The sequence below is a fragment of the Apteryx rowi genome, unplaced genomic scaffold (assembly GCF_003343035.1).
Source record: "Apteryx rowi isolate R43461 unplaced genomic scaffold, aptRow1 scaffold_436, whole genome shotgun sequence".
Taxonomy (NCBI): domain Eukaryota; kingdom Metazoa; phylum Chordata; class Aves; order Apterygiformes; family Apterygidae; genus Apteryx; species Apteryx rowi.
This window is the reverse complement of record NW_020450690.1, coordinates 442,142-457,657: the sequence shown is the minus strand read 5'-3', so window position 1 is coordinate 457,657 and position 15,516 is coordinate 442,142. Positions and strand designations below refer to the sequence as shown.

General features: G+C 36.2%; 1 protein-coding gene across 1 annotated transcript; it reads left to right on the top strand.

The window, feature by feature from the left end:
* Positions 1-103: 103 nt before the first annotated feature.
* RRN3 (RRN3 homolog, RNA polymerase I transcription factor) lies at positions 104-15,098 on the top strand. The gene is made up of 17 exons (XM_026076684.1): positions 104-250; positions 785-841; positions 2,012-2,101; positions 2,189-2,318; positions 2,805-2,864; positions 3,717-3,780; positions 4,236-4,305; positions 6,052-6,150; positions 6,787-6,882; positions 7,361-7,496; positions 8,435-8,565; positions 9,754-9,884; positions 10,732-10,916; positions 11,506-11,614; positions 12,097-12,249; positions 13,174-13,261; positions 14,020-15,098. Exons 1-17 carry the CDS (start codon positions 158-160, stop codon positions 14,176-14,178), a joined length of 1,851 nt encoding a protein of 616 aa, XP_025932469.1. The 5' UTR covers positions 104-157; the 3' UTR covers positions 14,179-15,098.
* The last annotated feature ends 418 nt before the right edge of the window (positions 15,099-15,516 follow it).

Sequence of the window (15,516 nt, the reverse complement as noted above, 5' to 3'; positions counted from 1 at the left end):
GCGGCGACGCGCCAGGAGGTGCTGCCCCGTTTCTGTGGCGCCCGGGGGTCGGGGGCCCCGCCGGGGGGAGCCGGGCGCGGCCGTTGGGGCGGCCGTTGGGCCCGGGGTGCCGGGCGCTCACGCGGCGTGGCCTCTCCTCAGGCGCGGGCTCGTGACCATGCTGGGAGGGGACGACTTCATCAGCTCCCCGCCGAGGAAGACGGTGCGGTTCGGGGGCACCCTGACGGATATCCTGCTGAAGTACGAAAAGGTGATCATCGCGCTCTCTTTCCGTCATAAATCGTGGATGTGCTTGTACAGCTCTTCGCCTCCTTTCAGTCGCTTGTGCTGCCTTCGTATTAGTTTGCAGTATTTGATTTCTAGAGGAAGGCTTAGTTTGTCTTACACAAGAGGGTGTCTGGTGACGCAGAAAAAAGAAACTGAAGGTAGCTGAGTCCTTTGGGCATATGCCAGACTGCACTGTTCTGTAGGCTTAAAAAAAATTCCCCGATAAGTCTACCTGAGTGATGCCCTTGATGGCTGCAAAGTTTGACTGATACCAAAGGATGCAAAGTGATCACAGCTGCCTCTACAGCAAGACAGATAAAAAAGACCTGGCAGCTAAAGCTGTCCTTCAGGGAGAGCATTCTGTTACTGCCACTTCTGCTTTACATGAGCTTTCTCACTTATTTGTCTCACTGCTAAACAGTATCAGCTTGTTTAGATGCACTGATGAAGCTTATATTTGTATTTTCTGGCAGAAATATATGAATGTGGTTTGTTTTCTTTTCTCTCCCCCTTCTAGGGTGAAACCACTGATTTTGAATTGTTAAAGCATCAACTGTCAGATCCAGACATAAAGGTAAGACTTTTTGTAGTGAAGGGTCTGATGACTTAAAGCTTAGCTAAGGGTCTGAATGTAATCATCGGGCAAGTGATTCTGGTGTTTAAAGCAGTTATTGTTGTATTATTTTAATAGGCTTGTTGCAAGTGGATCAGTTTAGAAAAGTGCCTATAGCTTACCTAAATATTTTTCTTTAAACATTTAGCAGCACAAAATTAAAAGTCCAAATAAAAAGCCAGCAACTGTCTGTTTATACACAGGCATACATCTTATATGCAGGACCTTGATAGGTATTGTGTCACACTTACTTTTTTTTTGCTCCAGAGTGAGAAACTTTTTGCTTTGTGCTAGGAGTCTGTCTTTAATCCAGCTATCATCCCTCTAGGTCAGTGATGCTTGCCTGTATGGATTACTTTTGTAGATCAGTCTGTTCTCATTTCCCCTGACTTAAACAGCCTTTAAGTTGCACTAATTTTTACTTCCTTCTGTTCTTATTAAAAGTTTGTTTAATTAGGCAGTAAGATACATGTACGTTTAGCATTTGTATCTAGAAGTATTGTTTAAGAGCTGCTCCTTATAGCTGTAAGTACCCACCTTATTTGCCATCTTTCTTTCTTTCTTTTTTTAATTAAACCACTAAACTATAAGAGGAATGCTGCAGCAAGTATAATGCCAAATTGAGTTTCTTTTCTTTTTAAAGAGGATGTTGTGTAAAACTAATTGTTTTTAGCAGACTTTTTGGAGACTACAGGCAAAATCAGTGTAAAATTTCTCTGTAGATTTTCTGCTGTTTCAATATCTCTCTTATTTCAATACTTGGATGTCCCTTCTGCTTAAACTAAGAGCAAAAAGAAGAGAAAAGAACATTAATGTTCTCTGAGTGCCATCTCTTTTAAATATTTTCTGTGTGAGCCAGGTTCACATCCCTTGCCCAGCCTTTAACTTAAATCTTTTAGGCAGGCTGTTGGTTTGAAAGTTGCCATGCATTTTTTCTTGAATCGAAGAACTTTCATTGATAAGGAGACAAACTTAGTCCAAGAAATTCCTAGCATGTTAATATGAAAATAATTTCTATTTACAGTCTTAATCTTTGTTTTGTCATTTTAAGGATTTTGTTATTTTCTAGTAATAGGTCATATTTCATATTATTTATTGAAATTGTTACCTGTTTTTTCTGCTTATTTTAAGGATGCCCAGATCATTAATTGGCTGCATGAATTCCGAGCTTCTGTTGCATACTTGACCAAAGACTTTGAACAACTGGTCAGCATTTTGCTGGTAAATATGTTTGTTATATGCAAAGATTAAGAGCTTAGTACTCAGAATATCTCTGCGTTTGACATCTTGGTCTTTACTTACTTTCAGAAGCTGCCATGGTTGAGAAGAAGCCGAGATGTAGTTGAAGAATATTTGGGTTTTCTTGGCAGTCTAGTGTCAGCACAAACTGTCCATCTTAGGCCATGCCTCCGCATGATTGTGTCACAGTTTGTTCCCCGTAAGTTACTTTTTTTTATTCTTCTTTACTTGCTTATCAAAATGTCTCCAGATTAATTCTGTATAAATATAATGTGTGCTAGAATTAATCTGATTATTGTTTTTTTTTTCCCTATGGATTCCTTTCTTCACTTGAATGATTGAATTGGAATATAGTCCATTTTATGTACCTTAGATTTCAGAAAGCATATTCTAATGGATAATACAGTCAGATACCATTTCTGAAAATGTCTTGGAGAGGGTTGAACTGTATTATGTTGTTATCATTGAAAAACAAATGCTGAAATGAGGATCATTTCAATGTTCTATGAATAAAACAGTCTCTTTGATCAGCACAAACTGATCAAAACTGATTATAGAAAGTCGTGGATAATTTTGATGCTTTAGTCTGAATTAAGTTTGTCATCCAGTGGGCTTCGATTTGGCACCAGAACTGTTACCTGAAAGATTTATATGGTTTTGCAATAATAATCTCACTTTTTGCTAGCTCGGATAACTATCAGAGAAGATGATGTGGATATTTCAGATTCTGATGATGATGAAGAAAGTGAGTATAAAGGAAGCATGGGTTGTGTATACTATTGTAATACCTTTAGTAAACAAGTGTAGTGTGCATGTTGGTCCTTTTTTACAGAATTAATTTAGTTGAGTTAATGTAAAACCTCTGTAAAGAAACAGTATGTTCTTAAATTCCTAAGTCAGAGGATTTCTTGAATTTTTTGAGATTCAGTTTCTTGAATCAATGGTGTGGTGACCTGGTCCTTTTTCCCTTTAAATGCAGCTATTGGTACAATATCTGTAGGAGTAAGACAAATGCATAGGAGAGCATTTCCAAGCCATAGATTGTTTAAAAATATATATAGTTCTTTGTTTTCATTTTATTTACCTAAATAAAACTAACTAGTTTTGGGGATTATATTGATTGCTCTTTAGATTCTTGGATCTTTTGTTGTTTGCCTGTGGTGAGCTCAAATCCAATTGCTATAAGTAACAAAAATACTGTTTCATTATTGTGTTTGTTGAATAGGCCACTAGTTATCCTATCAAGAATTTCATGTCTTTGTCTTGCACGCTGGAATAAATTTCAGTTTTGTGTGTGATGAGTGAACTGCAATTCTGGTGTATGTTTAACATGTAGTGTGAGAGAATATAGCAACAGTACCTGGCTTTGGTGGTGGCAGCAGATTCAGAGTTTATTGATTGTGATACTGTGAATTTTGTTCAGAATTACCGTTCACAATAATTTTGGTAGTAAAGCAGTTCAACTTCAAAAACCAGTTTTGGCAAATGTGATTTCCCTGGAAATCTTTAGAATGCTTAGTTGATATGAACTATTTTCGCTTGTTCCTGAGTTAGTCCTCTGCATCCAACTTGATAAGAGTACTTTTTCTTTTTCTAGACCTTTCTGAAAACTTTAATACATGCCATAGAGCATTGCAAACTGTAGCAAGATATGTTCCTTCGTAAGTATATAATCTTATAGTTTTGTATGGCCTTTCCTTGCAGATTTAAAGCTTGTGAACTAATGAATTAATTTTTGTTCCTCTAATTGGAAGTGTAATAGTTTCATGGCACAATTTTTTTCCTAATATTCAGTAACCATGGAATGTTGTGTCCTATCATTTTGAAATTTGCATAGATTTCAGCAGCTGAAAATCCTAATTCTAATGGAAATAGGAAGTGGGGAAAATCATGTTAACAGCAACGTTTGAAGTGGCTTCCAAGAAGTCAACAGTGAAGTTTGCTGCTCATCATCTGTTCTGCTATACTGCAAAAACAGATTTTGTATAACTACTTGTCTTAAAATAAAAAAAAAAAAAAAGTGAAATAAGCTTATTCCAGTCTTCCTTTATAGAGCTGGAGCTTTGATATTTGCTCTCATGATGACACTTGTAACTTCTTTTTTTTTTTATTGCAGAACACCACAGTTTATTATGCCAATACTTGTGGAAAACTTTCCTTTCATTAATAAATCGGAAAGAACTCTGGTAAGAACAATGAATATAGTTTTTTGGGATTTTTTTTGTTTTGTTTAATGTATAAAAATATTCCATAGTATGGTAATTGGTTTGGCAATATTGAACACAGATTTTTGAGTGCATTGTTTAAGAATCGCCTCTATTTGAATGCCTTAGAATAATTGCAACAGAGCATGCATTTTGTCCTGTAGTTCCCAGCACTGATGCCCAAGCATATATTATTTTATATATACATATATACATGTGTTTGTCTGTTTAGTGTGAAGGTTGTCCAAGCATACTTAAGTTCCTTGTGCATAAGCATTATGCTAGTCTTTAATGACATAACTGCATATCTTTTCCACAGGATTGCTTTCTTAATCAATGCACAAGATGGACCTCTTTGACGATGAATCTCAGGGTTGTATAGTAAGGAGACGGTAGGATACCTGTCTCATTTGTTGTAAAAATTGGAAAGTATGTAGCAAACGAACAGGGGATTTAATAAGCAGACAGAAAGCAATGGATGTTACAGCTGATATCCAGTTTGCCAGCAGGGTACATCTCTGCCATGATGCTCCTGTGTGGTAAAAAGCAAACTGACAGCTTTTCAGAGGTTACTGCTTTTGTGTGATCTTTATTTTTATGCTTCCCAACTTGATATCTGGGCACTTTCTTTACAGAAGGGCAGAGCCCTGCTGCAGCAGTTCAGATCAATTGGAGCTGTGTTCTGAGCTTACTAAGTGCTAAAAAAACTTAAAATTGTTTGTATTTCTTGCTAGATATTTTTTGTTTTACGCAAAAAACTTTAAGCGTCAGATCCCTATCTGTAAAATGAGGCTGATAATAGCTCTTACCGGGTGTTATGAGAATAATTTGATTTAATTTTTGAAACAGTTAAGTGAGGAGCATGTTGTGAAGAAATTAATAATTGTCTTGAGAGTGAGGTTTGAATGGAGTGTAATTAAAATATGGTCCATGCATTGTTGTTAAATATTTTCAATTTATAGGGTCCCATGAATTAGTTCAACTCATTTTATGCTCCAAGTGCAGCAGAGGGCCTGTGGAAAAATCATATGTGTTCATGTAATTAAAGGTTGTGTTATAATGCATATTCACAAAGAGACTATGACATACTTACATGTGGCACTTTACCTAATTACCTTTACCTAATGGGGCTACTTTAACTAAACGTGACAGTTTTGCTATATGCAAGTGGCAGTGTTCTGTTCTGTAGCTATGTGTGTATGGGAACATGCACACTCACGTAACTTGCCTGCTAATCTGTTTGAATTATATGCAGAAGAACTCTGGGAAGACTTATGTGTGGAACTTAGAATTGTTCTGAATCTACTTATTACAATAACGTGAAATAAAGATGTATTCAGTCTCATTTTAAACAGTTCCATTAGATATGGGTCTAGACATAGTAAGGAATATGCATGTGGATTTCATTTTTTCTAGAGAAAGTTTAGACAAAACTGCTACGGAAATTAATATTTAACCTTTCTGAGTTTATACTCATTCTGTTTAAAGGTATTTTAAAAAACTAGCATGGGAATAGTAGATTAAAAGTTAAGGGTAACACAGCTTAACAATTGAAAGTTAGTGTTTGGATTATACATTAATTTATTCTAGATTGAATACAGTCTGTTTCCACCTATTTTTAGAACTTCAGATAAGAAATTAAGAAACTTATTTTTTAAAAAATCTTTGGCAGAAATGAGACTTCTAGTTAACAGTGCTATAGATATTTCCTTTAATTTTGTGTTACAGGAATGTTATGTTCATAACCTGCTACGAATTACAGTGTACCTTCCAACACTGAGGCTTGAAATTCTGGAGCTTATTGTTGAAAGGCTGTTAAAGCTGGATGTAAGTTTGTTCTGCATCATCTTTTAAGGAAGTTTTGTGTTAAAATGCTCAAATTCAAAAAATAAAGAGAGAGACTCTTCAGTGTTCAGCTCAACAAAAATTATGTTCCAACAGTGCTCATAATCATAAGCTATGCAACAAACTAAGTTTAAACTCCATTGGTAGTCTTACCATGTTGCTACACACGAGGGTAACAGGGTGATGTGTAATGTTGTTCACTGCATGGAAATTCCATGCCAGAATCAAAATAATCTTTTCATGGTGATCAATGCTAAGATGCAGGGAACACACCACTCTTTGTACAGTTAATCTGTTTTACCGTTGCCTTGAAATGAAGGGATTTGTATTCTTAAAAACGCAGAAGGGGGAGCATTGCAAATGATTAATGCTCTTTTATTTTGGAGAACCTCAGCATATATCAATCTGTTTTGTATAAGGGGAAAGCTTATCTTCTGGAAGTAAAGTTCTGAGCAGCCAGAGTGTGTGTTCGCATGTGTATATTACGTACATATCAATCCCTTTATTAATGTGTATTTAGTCATGGATAACATTAGCTAAAAGTTATTAGTGTTATGATTTCTTGTGTAACTAATAAAGCAAGGTTTATAAAATTTAATTTCTTGTTTGCACCTGTAGGTTAGCACTCCACAGCAAGATATTGAAGATGCTGAAGAAACTGCTAATAATTCTGATAGTGAGGAAAAATCTACAGAGGAGGGACTGTTTGACATGGTGGGCTATCTTGTTCTACTAAGAGCTTTATTAAAATTTTTATTTTTTAGATGACTGTGAACTATAAAATAGGATAGCTTAGGAATATATTATTACTTTGTTGCTACTGGACTATAAGCATATAAAACCCAGATTTTCAAACTTGAACAGCTGATAAATGGCTAATCTGTCCTCTGGGTATTGATTTATTCATGTAATATCGAGCATGCATGCACGCTGTGGAGCAAGTTCCTTATGTAAAAACACAGGCAGCTGTACATAAACCTTATTAAAGAGTTCATGGTAATTGGCTTAGCATACAGAAATTTGTTATGCTAAGCTGTGTAATTAGATAGTGGTGTTTTTTGGTTTTGTTTGTTCATTTTAACTTTCAGTAGCATATCACTGAATAGAGAAATTTTGTCTTGCTCTTCCTCTGATTGCTGTCTTTATGGTATTGTATGTATAAAAGATGCATGACTGCCATTTTACCTACCAGGAGGAAGATGAAGAAACGAAAGGGAACAAAGTTGCCTCTTCTGGTAGCGAGAGAATGGCCCATCCACTTGCAGAGCGCCTGGACATTTTGATGACCATTCTGTTTTCCTATATTAAAGATGTCTGCCATGTAGATGGTAATAACATATGAACTATAACTGAATTTTTTTGTTTTACTAACAAGTAAGAAAAACGCAACTGGAGATCTTGCTTATGCTGCTGCAAGATGGAGCCCTGACTCTTCAGTGGTCAAATTCTGCTATCGGCAAGCTGTAGGCCAGATTCTTACCTTTGTCAGGTGTTTTTTGGAGGAGGATGCAGAGGTTCATTTATGACTTTAAGGTCTATTCTTCAGCTGCAGGCATTTTGATTATATAAATATGAGACTGTATCCAAATTGTAACATTACAAGGTACAAGGGTAAATAGGGTTTTGTTTTTCCATTGTGCTACAAAATTTCTTAGCGGATTGGAAATACTTGCTGATTATCCATAGTATTTTATCATTTGCTTCTACTGTGTTACTTGCTTTGAGTATTAGAATTATGGATTCTTTCTACACCGTAAGCACTAGAAGTAGATTAAAACACCAGCCACTTTACTCAGTTGAAAATGCAAAAAAAAGCTTTGTGTTACAGGAAAAATACTTTGTTTTTTTTGATGGAACAGGAACAAATGTCTCCTGGCATTCTTTAAGGTGCTATACTTAGAAAATGCTTTTCTTTATCATTTTCACATAATTCAAGTTATAATAACTTATTGCATAGTGTCTCCCTCTGACTCTTCTGAATTAACACATTATTGCAAAGTTTGCATGCCTGCTAATCTTGTATATGTGCATGCTCACAGATATTTTCCAACATAACCAACGTAAAAAGCATTAGAACTGAAATCTGGGAAAGTTTTGCTACTAATATTTTTGTTTTAAATGTCAGATAAACCCAGAAGTCAGGTTGACAGTATTTCTTTAGGTGTCTGTTACTGGTTTAGAAAGATATTTATAAATGTCATTTTCACAGCCTGAGGGCAGTAAAAATCCAAACTGTTGTTGTTTGTTTTTTGCTGTTGTTATGTAGGCAAGCTTGATATCAACAAGACAAAAGATTTGTATCGGGACCTGGTTTCTGTTTTTGACAAGCTCATTTTACCAACACATGCTTCATGTCATGTACAGTATTTCATGTTTTACATCTGTAGCTTCAAATTGGTGAGTAGATTCTATTTTTTTTAAATGAAATCTCTTTTGTTATTTCTGATTGCTTTTCTTTGGTTTTCCTACAAAAAAAAGTTGCTTTCAGATGAAATTCTAACGTTACTTTCCATTTGTCTGAAAACGGTGCATCAGTACTCATTAGTCCCTTTGCTTTCCTTCCGTTCTCTCTTATTACTTTCTGCAAGTTTTCCTTATATGGTTGCTCTTTCCATGCAGTGCATAAACTACAAATAAGTGGAATCTAGGCCAGCTTGAAGGCACTTGGTTAGTACAGCTCATTTACAAGAATCAATTGGATTTTTGAACCTGAGGCATAGTGCTCTACCAAAATCTTTCAGCATCCAAAAACTATCTTATGGATATTGACTGTGTTAACTCTTTAGTTTGGACATCATGTTTACTGTTTTCTTCTCCACTTTCCCATATCTCTTAAGCAAAATACTGCTGTTTCTAATACTGCATTTAAATAAGAACATCCATACTTTTTGTATAAGAATATCTAAAGATCCGATTAAGCTAACACCCTGTCTCTAACAGTAGTGAATAGTGAATTTATTGGAAAGAATATCAGAGTGGGACAAGCATGTTATGGTGCTTTGCCAGAATACCCTCTCAGCCTCCACCAGTTTGTAGTCCAGCAATTTCCTGAGCCAAAGTGGTGTTCTTTTATGGTAACAGTCCGTGACGGACATATTCAGAGGACAGATATCTCATTGCTTTTTGTACTGATAAGAATTTTTGGAATCCAGAATTTCTGTGGCAAAAAGTTGGACAATATAACCATTTACTGTGTGAAGAATGGCTTTTTGTTTCCCTAAGTTCAGCTTCCTGCTGTTTTCATTGGATACCCCCTACCTCTTCTGCTACAAGCTTCCTGTTTACCTTTTCCTTAATACTCTTGATTTTTAAAGACCTCTCCTGTATCTGTCCCAGACTTTCCTAGAATTCAGGTTCCATTTACTTTTTACAATTAAATATAGAAAAAGACATAGAAAAGAGTACAGATTTTTAAGTGCTCTTTCCATCATGTGTAGGAGTAGTTATTTATTACAGTGTTAGTTGGTTTGGGGGGGTTCTCTGGTTGGTTGGTTATGGCAGTTGTTGGTATTGAGTATTAGGAATCTGTTACTGATAGGGGCATCAGCATAACAAGTAATTATTTCCGTTATGTCTTGTTTCCAGGGGTTGGCTGAGGCATTTTTAGATCATCTTTGGAAAAAACTGCATGATCCAAACAATCCTTCAGTGATCAGGCAGACTGCTGGGAGTTATATCGGCAGCTTCTTGGCAAGAGCTAAATTTATTCCGGTTGTGTAAGTTGTTTTGCTGTATGGGCAGAACTAAACAATTTATGATGTTTGCTGAGGATTCTGTACAGAGGTACAGTGTTGGTCTTCTGTTTGCGCAGCTTTGCCAGTAAGCCTGTATCAATAGACTCGTTTGTACTTTCTACAATACTGTTTCAGAATTCTCTTGAAGTTTCCAGAGAATTTGGGTATTTATAGGATGTAGACTAATGTTTGCTGGGATTCAGGACTTGTTATTTAAGGCTTCACTTAACAAGAAATGTTGAGCAATGCTAAGTTATGTTGACCTCAGGCAGAGTCACGGATGCTCAGTATATCTGATATTCAAACCCAGATATTTTTACATGAAATGCCTAATGCAAGTGGATTGGACTTTGAGACATCTAAGTCAAGTGTTCAAGTATTTTGATACAGATGGATTCAAATACTTCAACACGAGTGTTCTTTTGTACATGTGCCTCTGTGTTTTTATCTGTTCAAGCTGTGGGCTTAGGGATTTGAATGTTGAACTTAAATTGATACTGGAATTACTTCTTGAACATTGGAGGCATCTGCCTCTGTGCTACTCATAGCCCAGGATTTTAATTATTTATTTAATATTAATTTAATATTTAGTTATTTTATTATTTTATTATTTACTGAGTCATATAAAACATACATTCATGGGATCTTGTGCTTTCACAGTTTGGGGTTTTCAAAGCTGATACATCAATTCATTTTCTGCTGAAACAACAAAGAAAGCTTGTAACGGAATCTACTTTTTTACAGTGTAATTTTCTTACTGGTGTTTTTATAACCTGAGATCCTTGAACAATTCAGATGCTATTCTTGCATATTGTTTTCTCCATTATAGTACAGTAAAAGCATGCCTGGATCTTCTGGTTAACTGGATGCACAAATACATAGATAATCAGGATACAGGGACTAATGCTTACTGTGATGTAGCTCTCCATGGGCCATTTTATTCTACGTGTCAGGCGGTATTCTATACGCTTGTTTTCCGTCATAAGCAACTTTTGGAAGGAAACTTAAGGAAAGGTGAGTATGTTCAGTTTGAAGGGAGTTAAAGAGATTTATTTGCAAGCTTTATTGTTGATGGGTCTTGTAATGGTCAATTCAGTCAAGTAACTGATGGCAACTTTTTGTTGTTGTATTTTAAATGAGATAAGACGGCTTGCACATGTGCTGGGCTACCAAGCTAAGTGATTTTGGCTTTTGCTATTCAAAACAAAACAAATAAGTCCTCACCCTAGATCTCTAGCCATGCTTATTGAGCATGTTTGAATTCCAGCTGTATAGAACTAGTGTGGGCTTCAATTAATGATCTGTCAGAGAGAGTCTGTAATAGTTCTGTGCCTCTGTCAGTCCCTGAACACAGGCATGTAAGTGTAGCGTCCGCATTCCCAGGTAACTGTGGCTGGTAGAAGGGTCCCTCATACTGTGACACGTTACCATAAATTAGAATAGGGTTTCTGCTGAACAAGCTGTGGGCTAGATCAGTGTTATAAGAGAGAGCCCTTCTCTCTCTTACAGAATGTGCTTCTGTGGTTTTGTGCAGAGTTTTTAGAAATTAAGTTAAGCTTCTATGATGTATAACGGTTATTTATAAATTGTTCTTATTTTGAAGGTCTGTCATATCTGCAGAGTTTAAATTTTGAACGTGTTGTTATGTGTCAGCTAAACCCTTTGAAGATTTGTATACCCTCTGTTGTTAACTTGTTTGCTGCCATTACCAGGTACCTATTCATTTATTTCAATTTCAACTTGATACAGACTATATGAGTGTGCGTATAATAATAGCACAGTATTCAAAACTCACTTTGTGTGTGTGTGTGTTTCATAACTGCTAGGTATAGTATCAAGTATTAGCCCAAGGGTAGTCTTATGATATTGGTCATATTCTAGGCAGGATAAGTTTATTTCTGGTTCAGATACAATGAAATATTGCGGTATTATAAAACTGTTTATATTGGTGCTAAAGTTGGTAATGTATGATGTGCTAATGCTCCTTAGAGTGAGGTTTTCTGAAGTGCTGAAGAAGAGAATAGACTTTAAATACACTTGTCTTGTTCTGTGAACCCCTAATAACAGTTGCAAAACAGTAGATAGAAGTGATGTTTGTTAAATATACCACTGTATTTTAATGACATCTGAAATCCTTGCTTTCTGTGTTCTAGGAATGCTTATCTTTTCTTAATTTTTATTACTTTTTTGAAAGGAAATACCAGCTGGTGTTCTGCTACACAATTATTGAGAGGAACAATAGGCAGTTTATACCAGTTGTTCGGAGCGGTACCGGGGGTGACTTTGTGCAGACTTGCACTAACCCACTTGACAGTTTCTTCCCCTTTGATCCATATATGCTCAAAAGGTATAGTTTAAAAATAATCAACTCATTTCTGCCTTGTAGAAGATAATGAACTAAAAATCATAAGAAACTTTCAGTGTTTCTATAATACAGTTTCTTCCCTATCTTTAGTACCTTTCGCATTGCATATTTTAGCCAGAGATTGTCAGAGATTTGAATTGAAATTTAACCCCATTATGATACATATATATGGAAGAAAGAACAAGACCCAATTTCCCGTTAAGGTCTAATTAATATGTTATGTTTGGTGATTTTTCTTTTGACTTCCCTTGTTTTAAAAAGTCCTTAAAATATCGTAATGTTAGCCTAGAATGTATTTTGATGGGATTGTCGTGGTGGTTTCCTGTACCTTGAGTATAGTGCTTTATGATCGGAGACTTCAACTTATTTAAAGTAGCTTGCTTTCTTAATGAATAGTGGTTTATTTGCAGCTTTTCAAATTGTCTATCTAGCACTTTGGTGCTTTAATTGCTTTTTACTTTAATGTTAGAGAGCCACATTCTGTTATTTTATGTCTTAAAAAAAAAAATGTCTCCACAGAATGGAGACCTTCCTTAGAAGAAGCAGAAATACTTAAAAGAGGCATATAAAATTATCTTCTATAAATTTGGAATAAACTTATGCATAGTCTAGCTGGTTAAAAATACCCAACCAGGAATTAGGAGATCTAGGTTTTGTTCCTGATTATATCTGAACTCTTCAAGCAAAAAGTTTTAATTTCTACCTGTCAGTCTTTCTGCCAGCAAAATGGAATTATTTCTTCACAAACACGTTATAGGGATTAATTGAAAAGTTTATCAAATCCTATAGAAGGCTATGAAAATGCAAGTATTTTATATTGTATTACCAAAACAAAATGTATATGGTAGTTACTTGCGACTCTTACTAAATGCATTAACTCATACTATGCTTTAATTCCTGTTTCAGATCAAAGAAGACCATTGAACCTTTTTATCAGTTTTGGGAAGAACTGAGTGCTGAAGATCTTGAGAATCTGAAAAAACCCATTAAAAGGGTAATCTTTTTCGATCAAAATTTAGTTCCACTTTTGCCAAATCTCTTTCAGCTGCTTCTATTGCAGGATTAATTTTTTTTAATGAGTGCGAGCATAGTTAACCTTTGTGGGAAACTGTGGCTGAAACTGGTCAGGAAGCTTTAAGGGTTGTTTTCATTGAGGTGCTGTGATGTAGGCTGATGAGTTGAGGTGTCAACCTCAGGGGTTAATCTCTAAATGAAGTACTATGAGACACTGATTTTGCATTTTTCCTCAAAAAATCCTCATTATTATACCTGGGAAATCCACTTTGCAGTACCTGTATTTCATAATGAAAGTGTATCTAATCCTCCCACCATTTGGACTAGTTATGACAACTCTAACACAGCTGAAGTTTTGAATTATTTCCTTCTGCTGCCTCTGTGTACTCTGTTTACTTTCTCATGCAGAGTGTCAATCCTCTGTCAGCTTTTTGTTCAAGTCCTTGGAACTGTTTTTTTTTTCCTGGCTTCCTGTGGTAACATGTAAAAATACTTAATGGTGTTGTAGCTTTGTCGATGTCTTTTGTTACCTGGGAAGTTTATAATCTTTGTTGTAGTTGTTTGATTAGCAGATTTTATTACTGTAACATTGAATGACTTCAGAATTTATTTAAAAAATATCTTTCTGGGTCTCAGCATTCATTATTTCTGTGACATCTTAACTGAGACCAAAGCAGAAAGCTCTTAAGGGACTGGAGTTATCTCTCTGCTCTTACTGATTCTTTTAAATTTATGCAGGGTACTTCTGAAGATGAAGATGATGACTTTTTGAAAGGAGAAACCCCTCAGAATGATGGCATGGTTGGAATTGCTCCAAATTCTTATGAGTCAAATACCCGAAGCCCAGTGAGCCCCATAGGCTCCCCTCTGGACTGTTATGTGCAATACCCACACTGACCTGGAGAAACAGAAGTGAAAGGGTTGAAATCATGTGCAATCTTCTGCTCTGCAAAGAGACTTTAGCTCAACTTTCTGAACTGGCAAATGTTTAAGTAACTACATTTAAGGAAAACTGTTTCTTAATCAGATTTCTACTGATACGTTATGATAAATTCACGTGTTGCTAGAAAAGACTAGTGAATAAATAGGGTGGTATTTTACAAATTTCACATTGAAATGGTTTTTATGACTTCAAGGGTTTTTAATAGGTTATTTTCTTGACTTTAAAAGCTTTTGTTTACTAATGTTTCTCTACAAAGTTTTGTATATCGGGATGAAATTCTGGTCTTTCTTCCTATTGATTTGTGTGGGACCAGGATTCCGTTGTTAGTATTTAAACTGTTCTCTGATGGCTGCGTTTCTGAGTTAGTTTCAAAGGAATGGTATGAGACTGCGATAGGGAAGCCATGAATTCAGTTTGATGGTGATTCTTTTTGCACACATCTTTTAAGCTTTTCCTATCTGTAGAATAGTGTTTGGTAAAGCCATCTGATAGTGGAAAGTGTATTCAGATGACAAGCATTTATCACTGCTTAAATATGTAGCTGACACACAGCTTTTCCAAACTGTTGATTGCTGGAAGTGTGGAAAATGACAGAGTAGCTGAATGTATGATTTGTAGATAGTTTTCTCTGAGATGCCTAAAAAGCACTCTAAGAGACGTATGTTTATTTTCAGACTTTAAAGCTCATACGTGAATGCTGAAAAGAGAGGAAAAAATCTTCCCTTGTAGAAAGGAAGAGATGGTGTCACTGTGGCGTTCATGTGTCAGGGAAGAGTTTCCTTGCATAGGTGTTTTATCTTTTTTCGTGACTGCTGGCTCTTAGATTTGAGAAAGAATATAAATGATGGAAAAAATAAATGTTATCTGTATAACATTTAGTTGAAAATTTCATGCTTTTGGGGTACAAATCTAATAGCTGTGCAGCTCCATTCATCTGCCCTTCTTTAGAGTCTGAATCTGCAGGCTTTCAAGACAGTATTTATTTTTATTCAGAGCCAATATGGACTGACGCAAACAGTGCAAATCCCACATCTTTGAAAACAGATCTCTTCCTGATACTAAGCACCTTTCTGCGCGTAGCCCAGCTTCTCAAAGCTGACGTGTTTTTCTGTCAGACTGCGAAAGTGAGTTTTGGGGCGTGATACTGCAGGGACGTTGCGCAGGGTCGGTTCCAAACCGGCTTCTCGCACCAGCCGCTGAGGCGCGGGAAGGGGGATTTATGTAACGTTCGGAGGAGCCGCTTACGTCACGGGCGCGGCCCTGTGCGGCCCGGCGCTGGGGCGGCAGCCGCT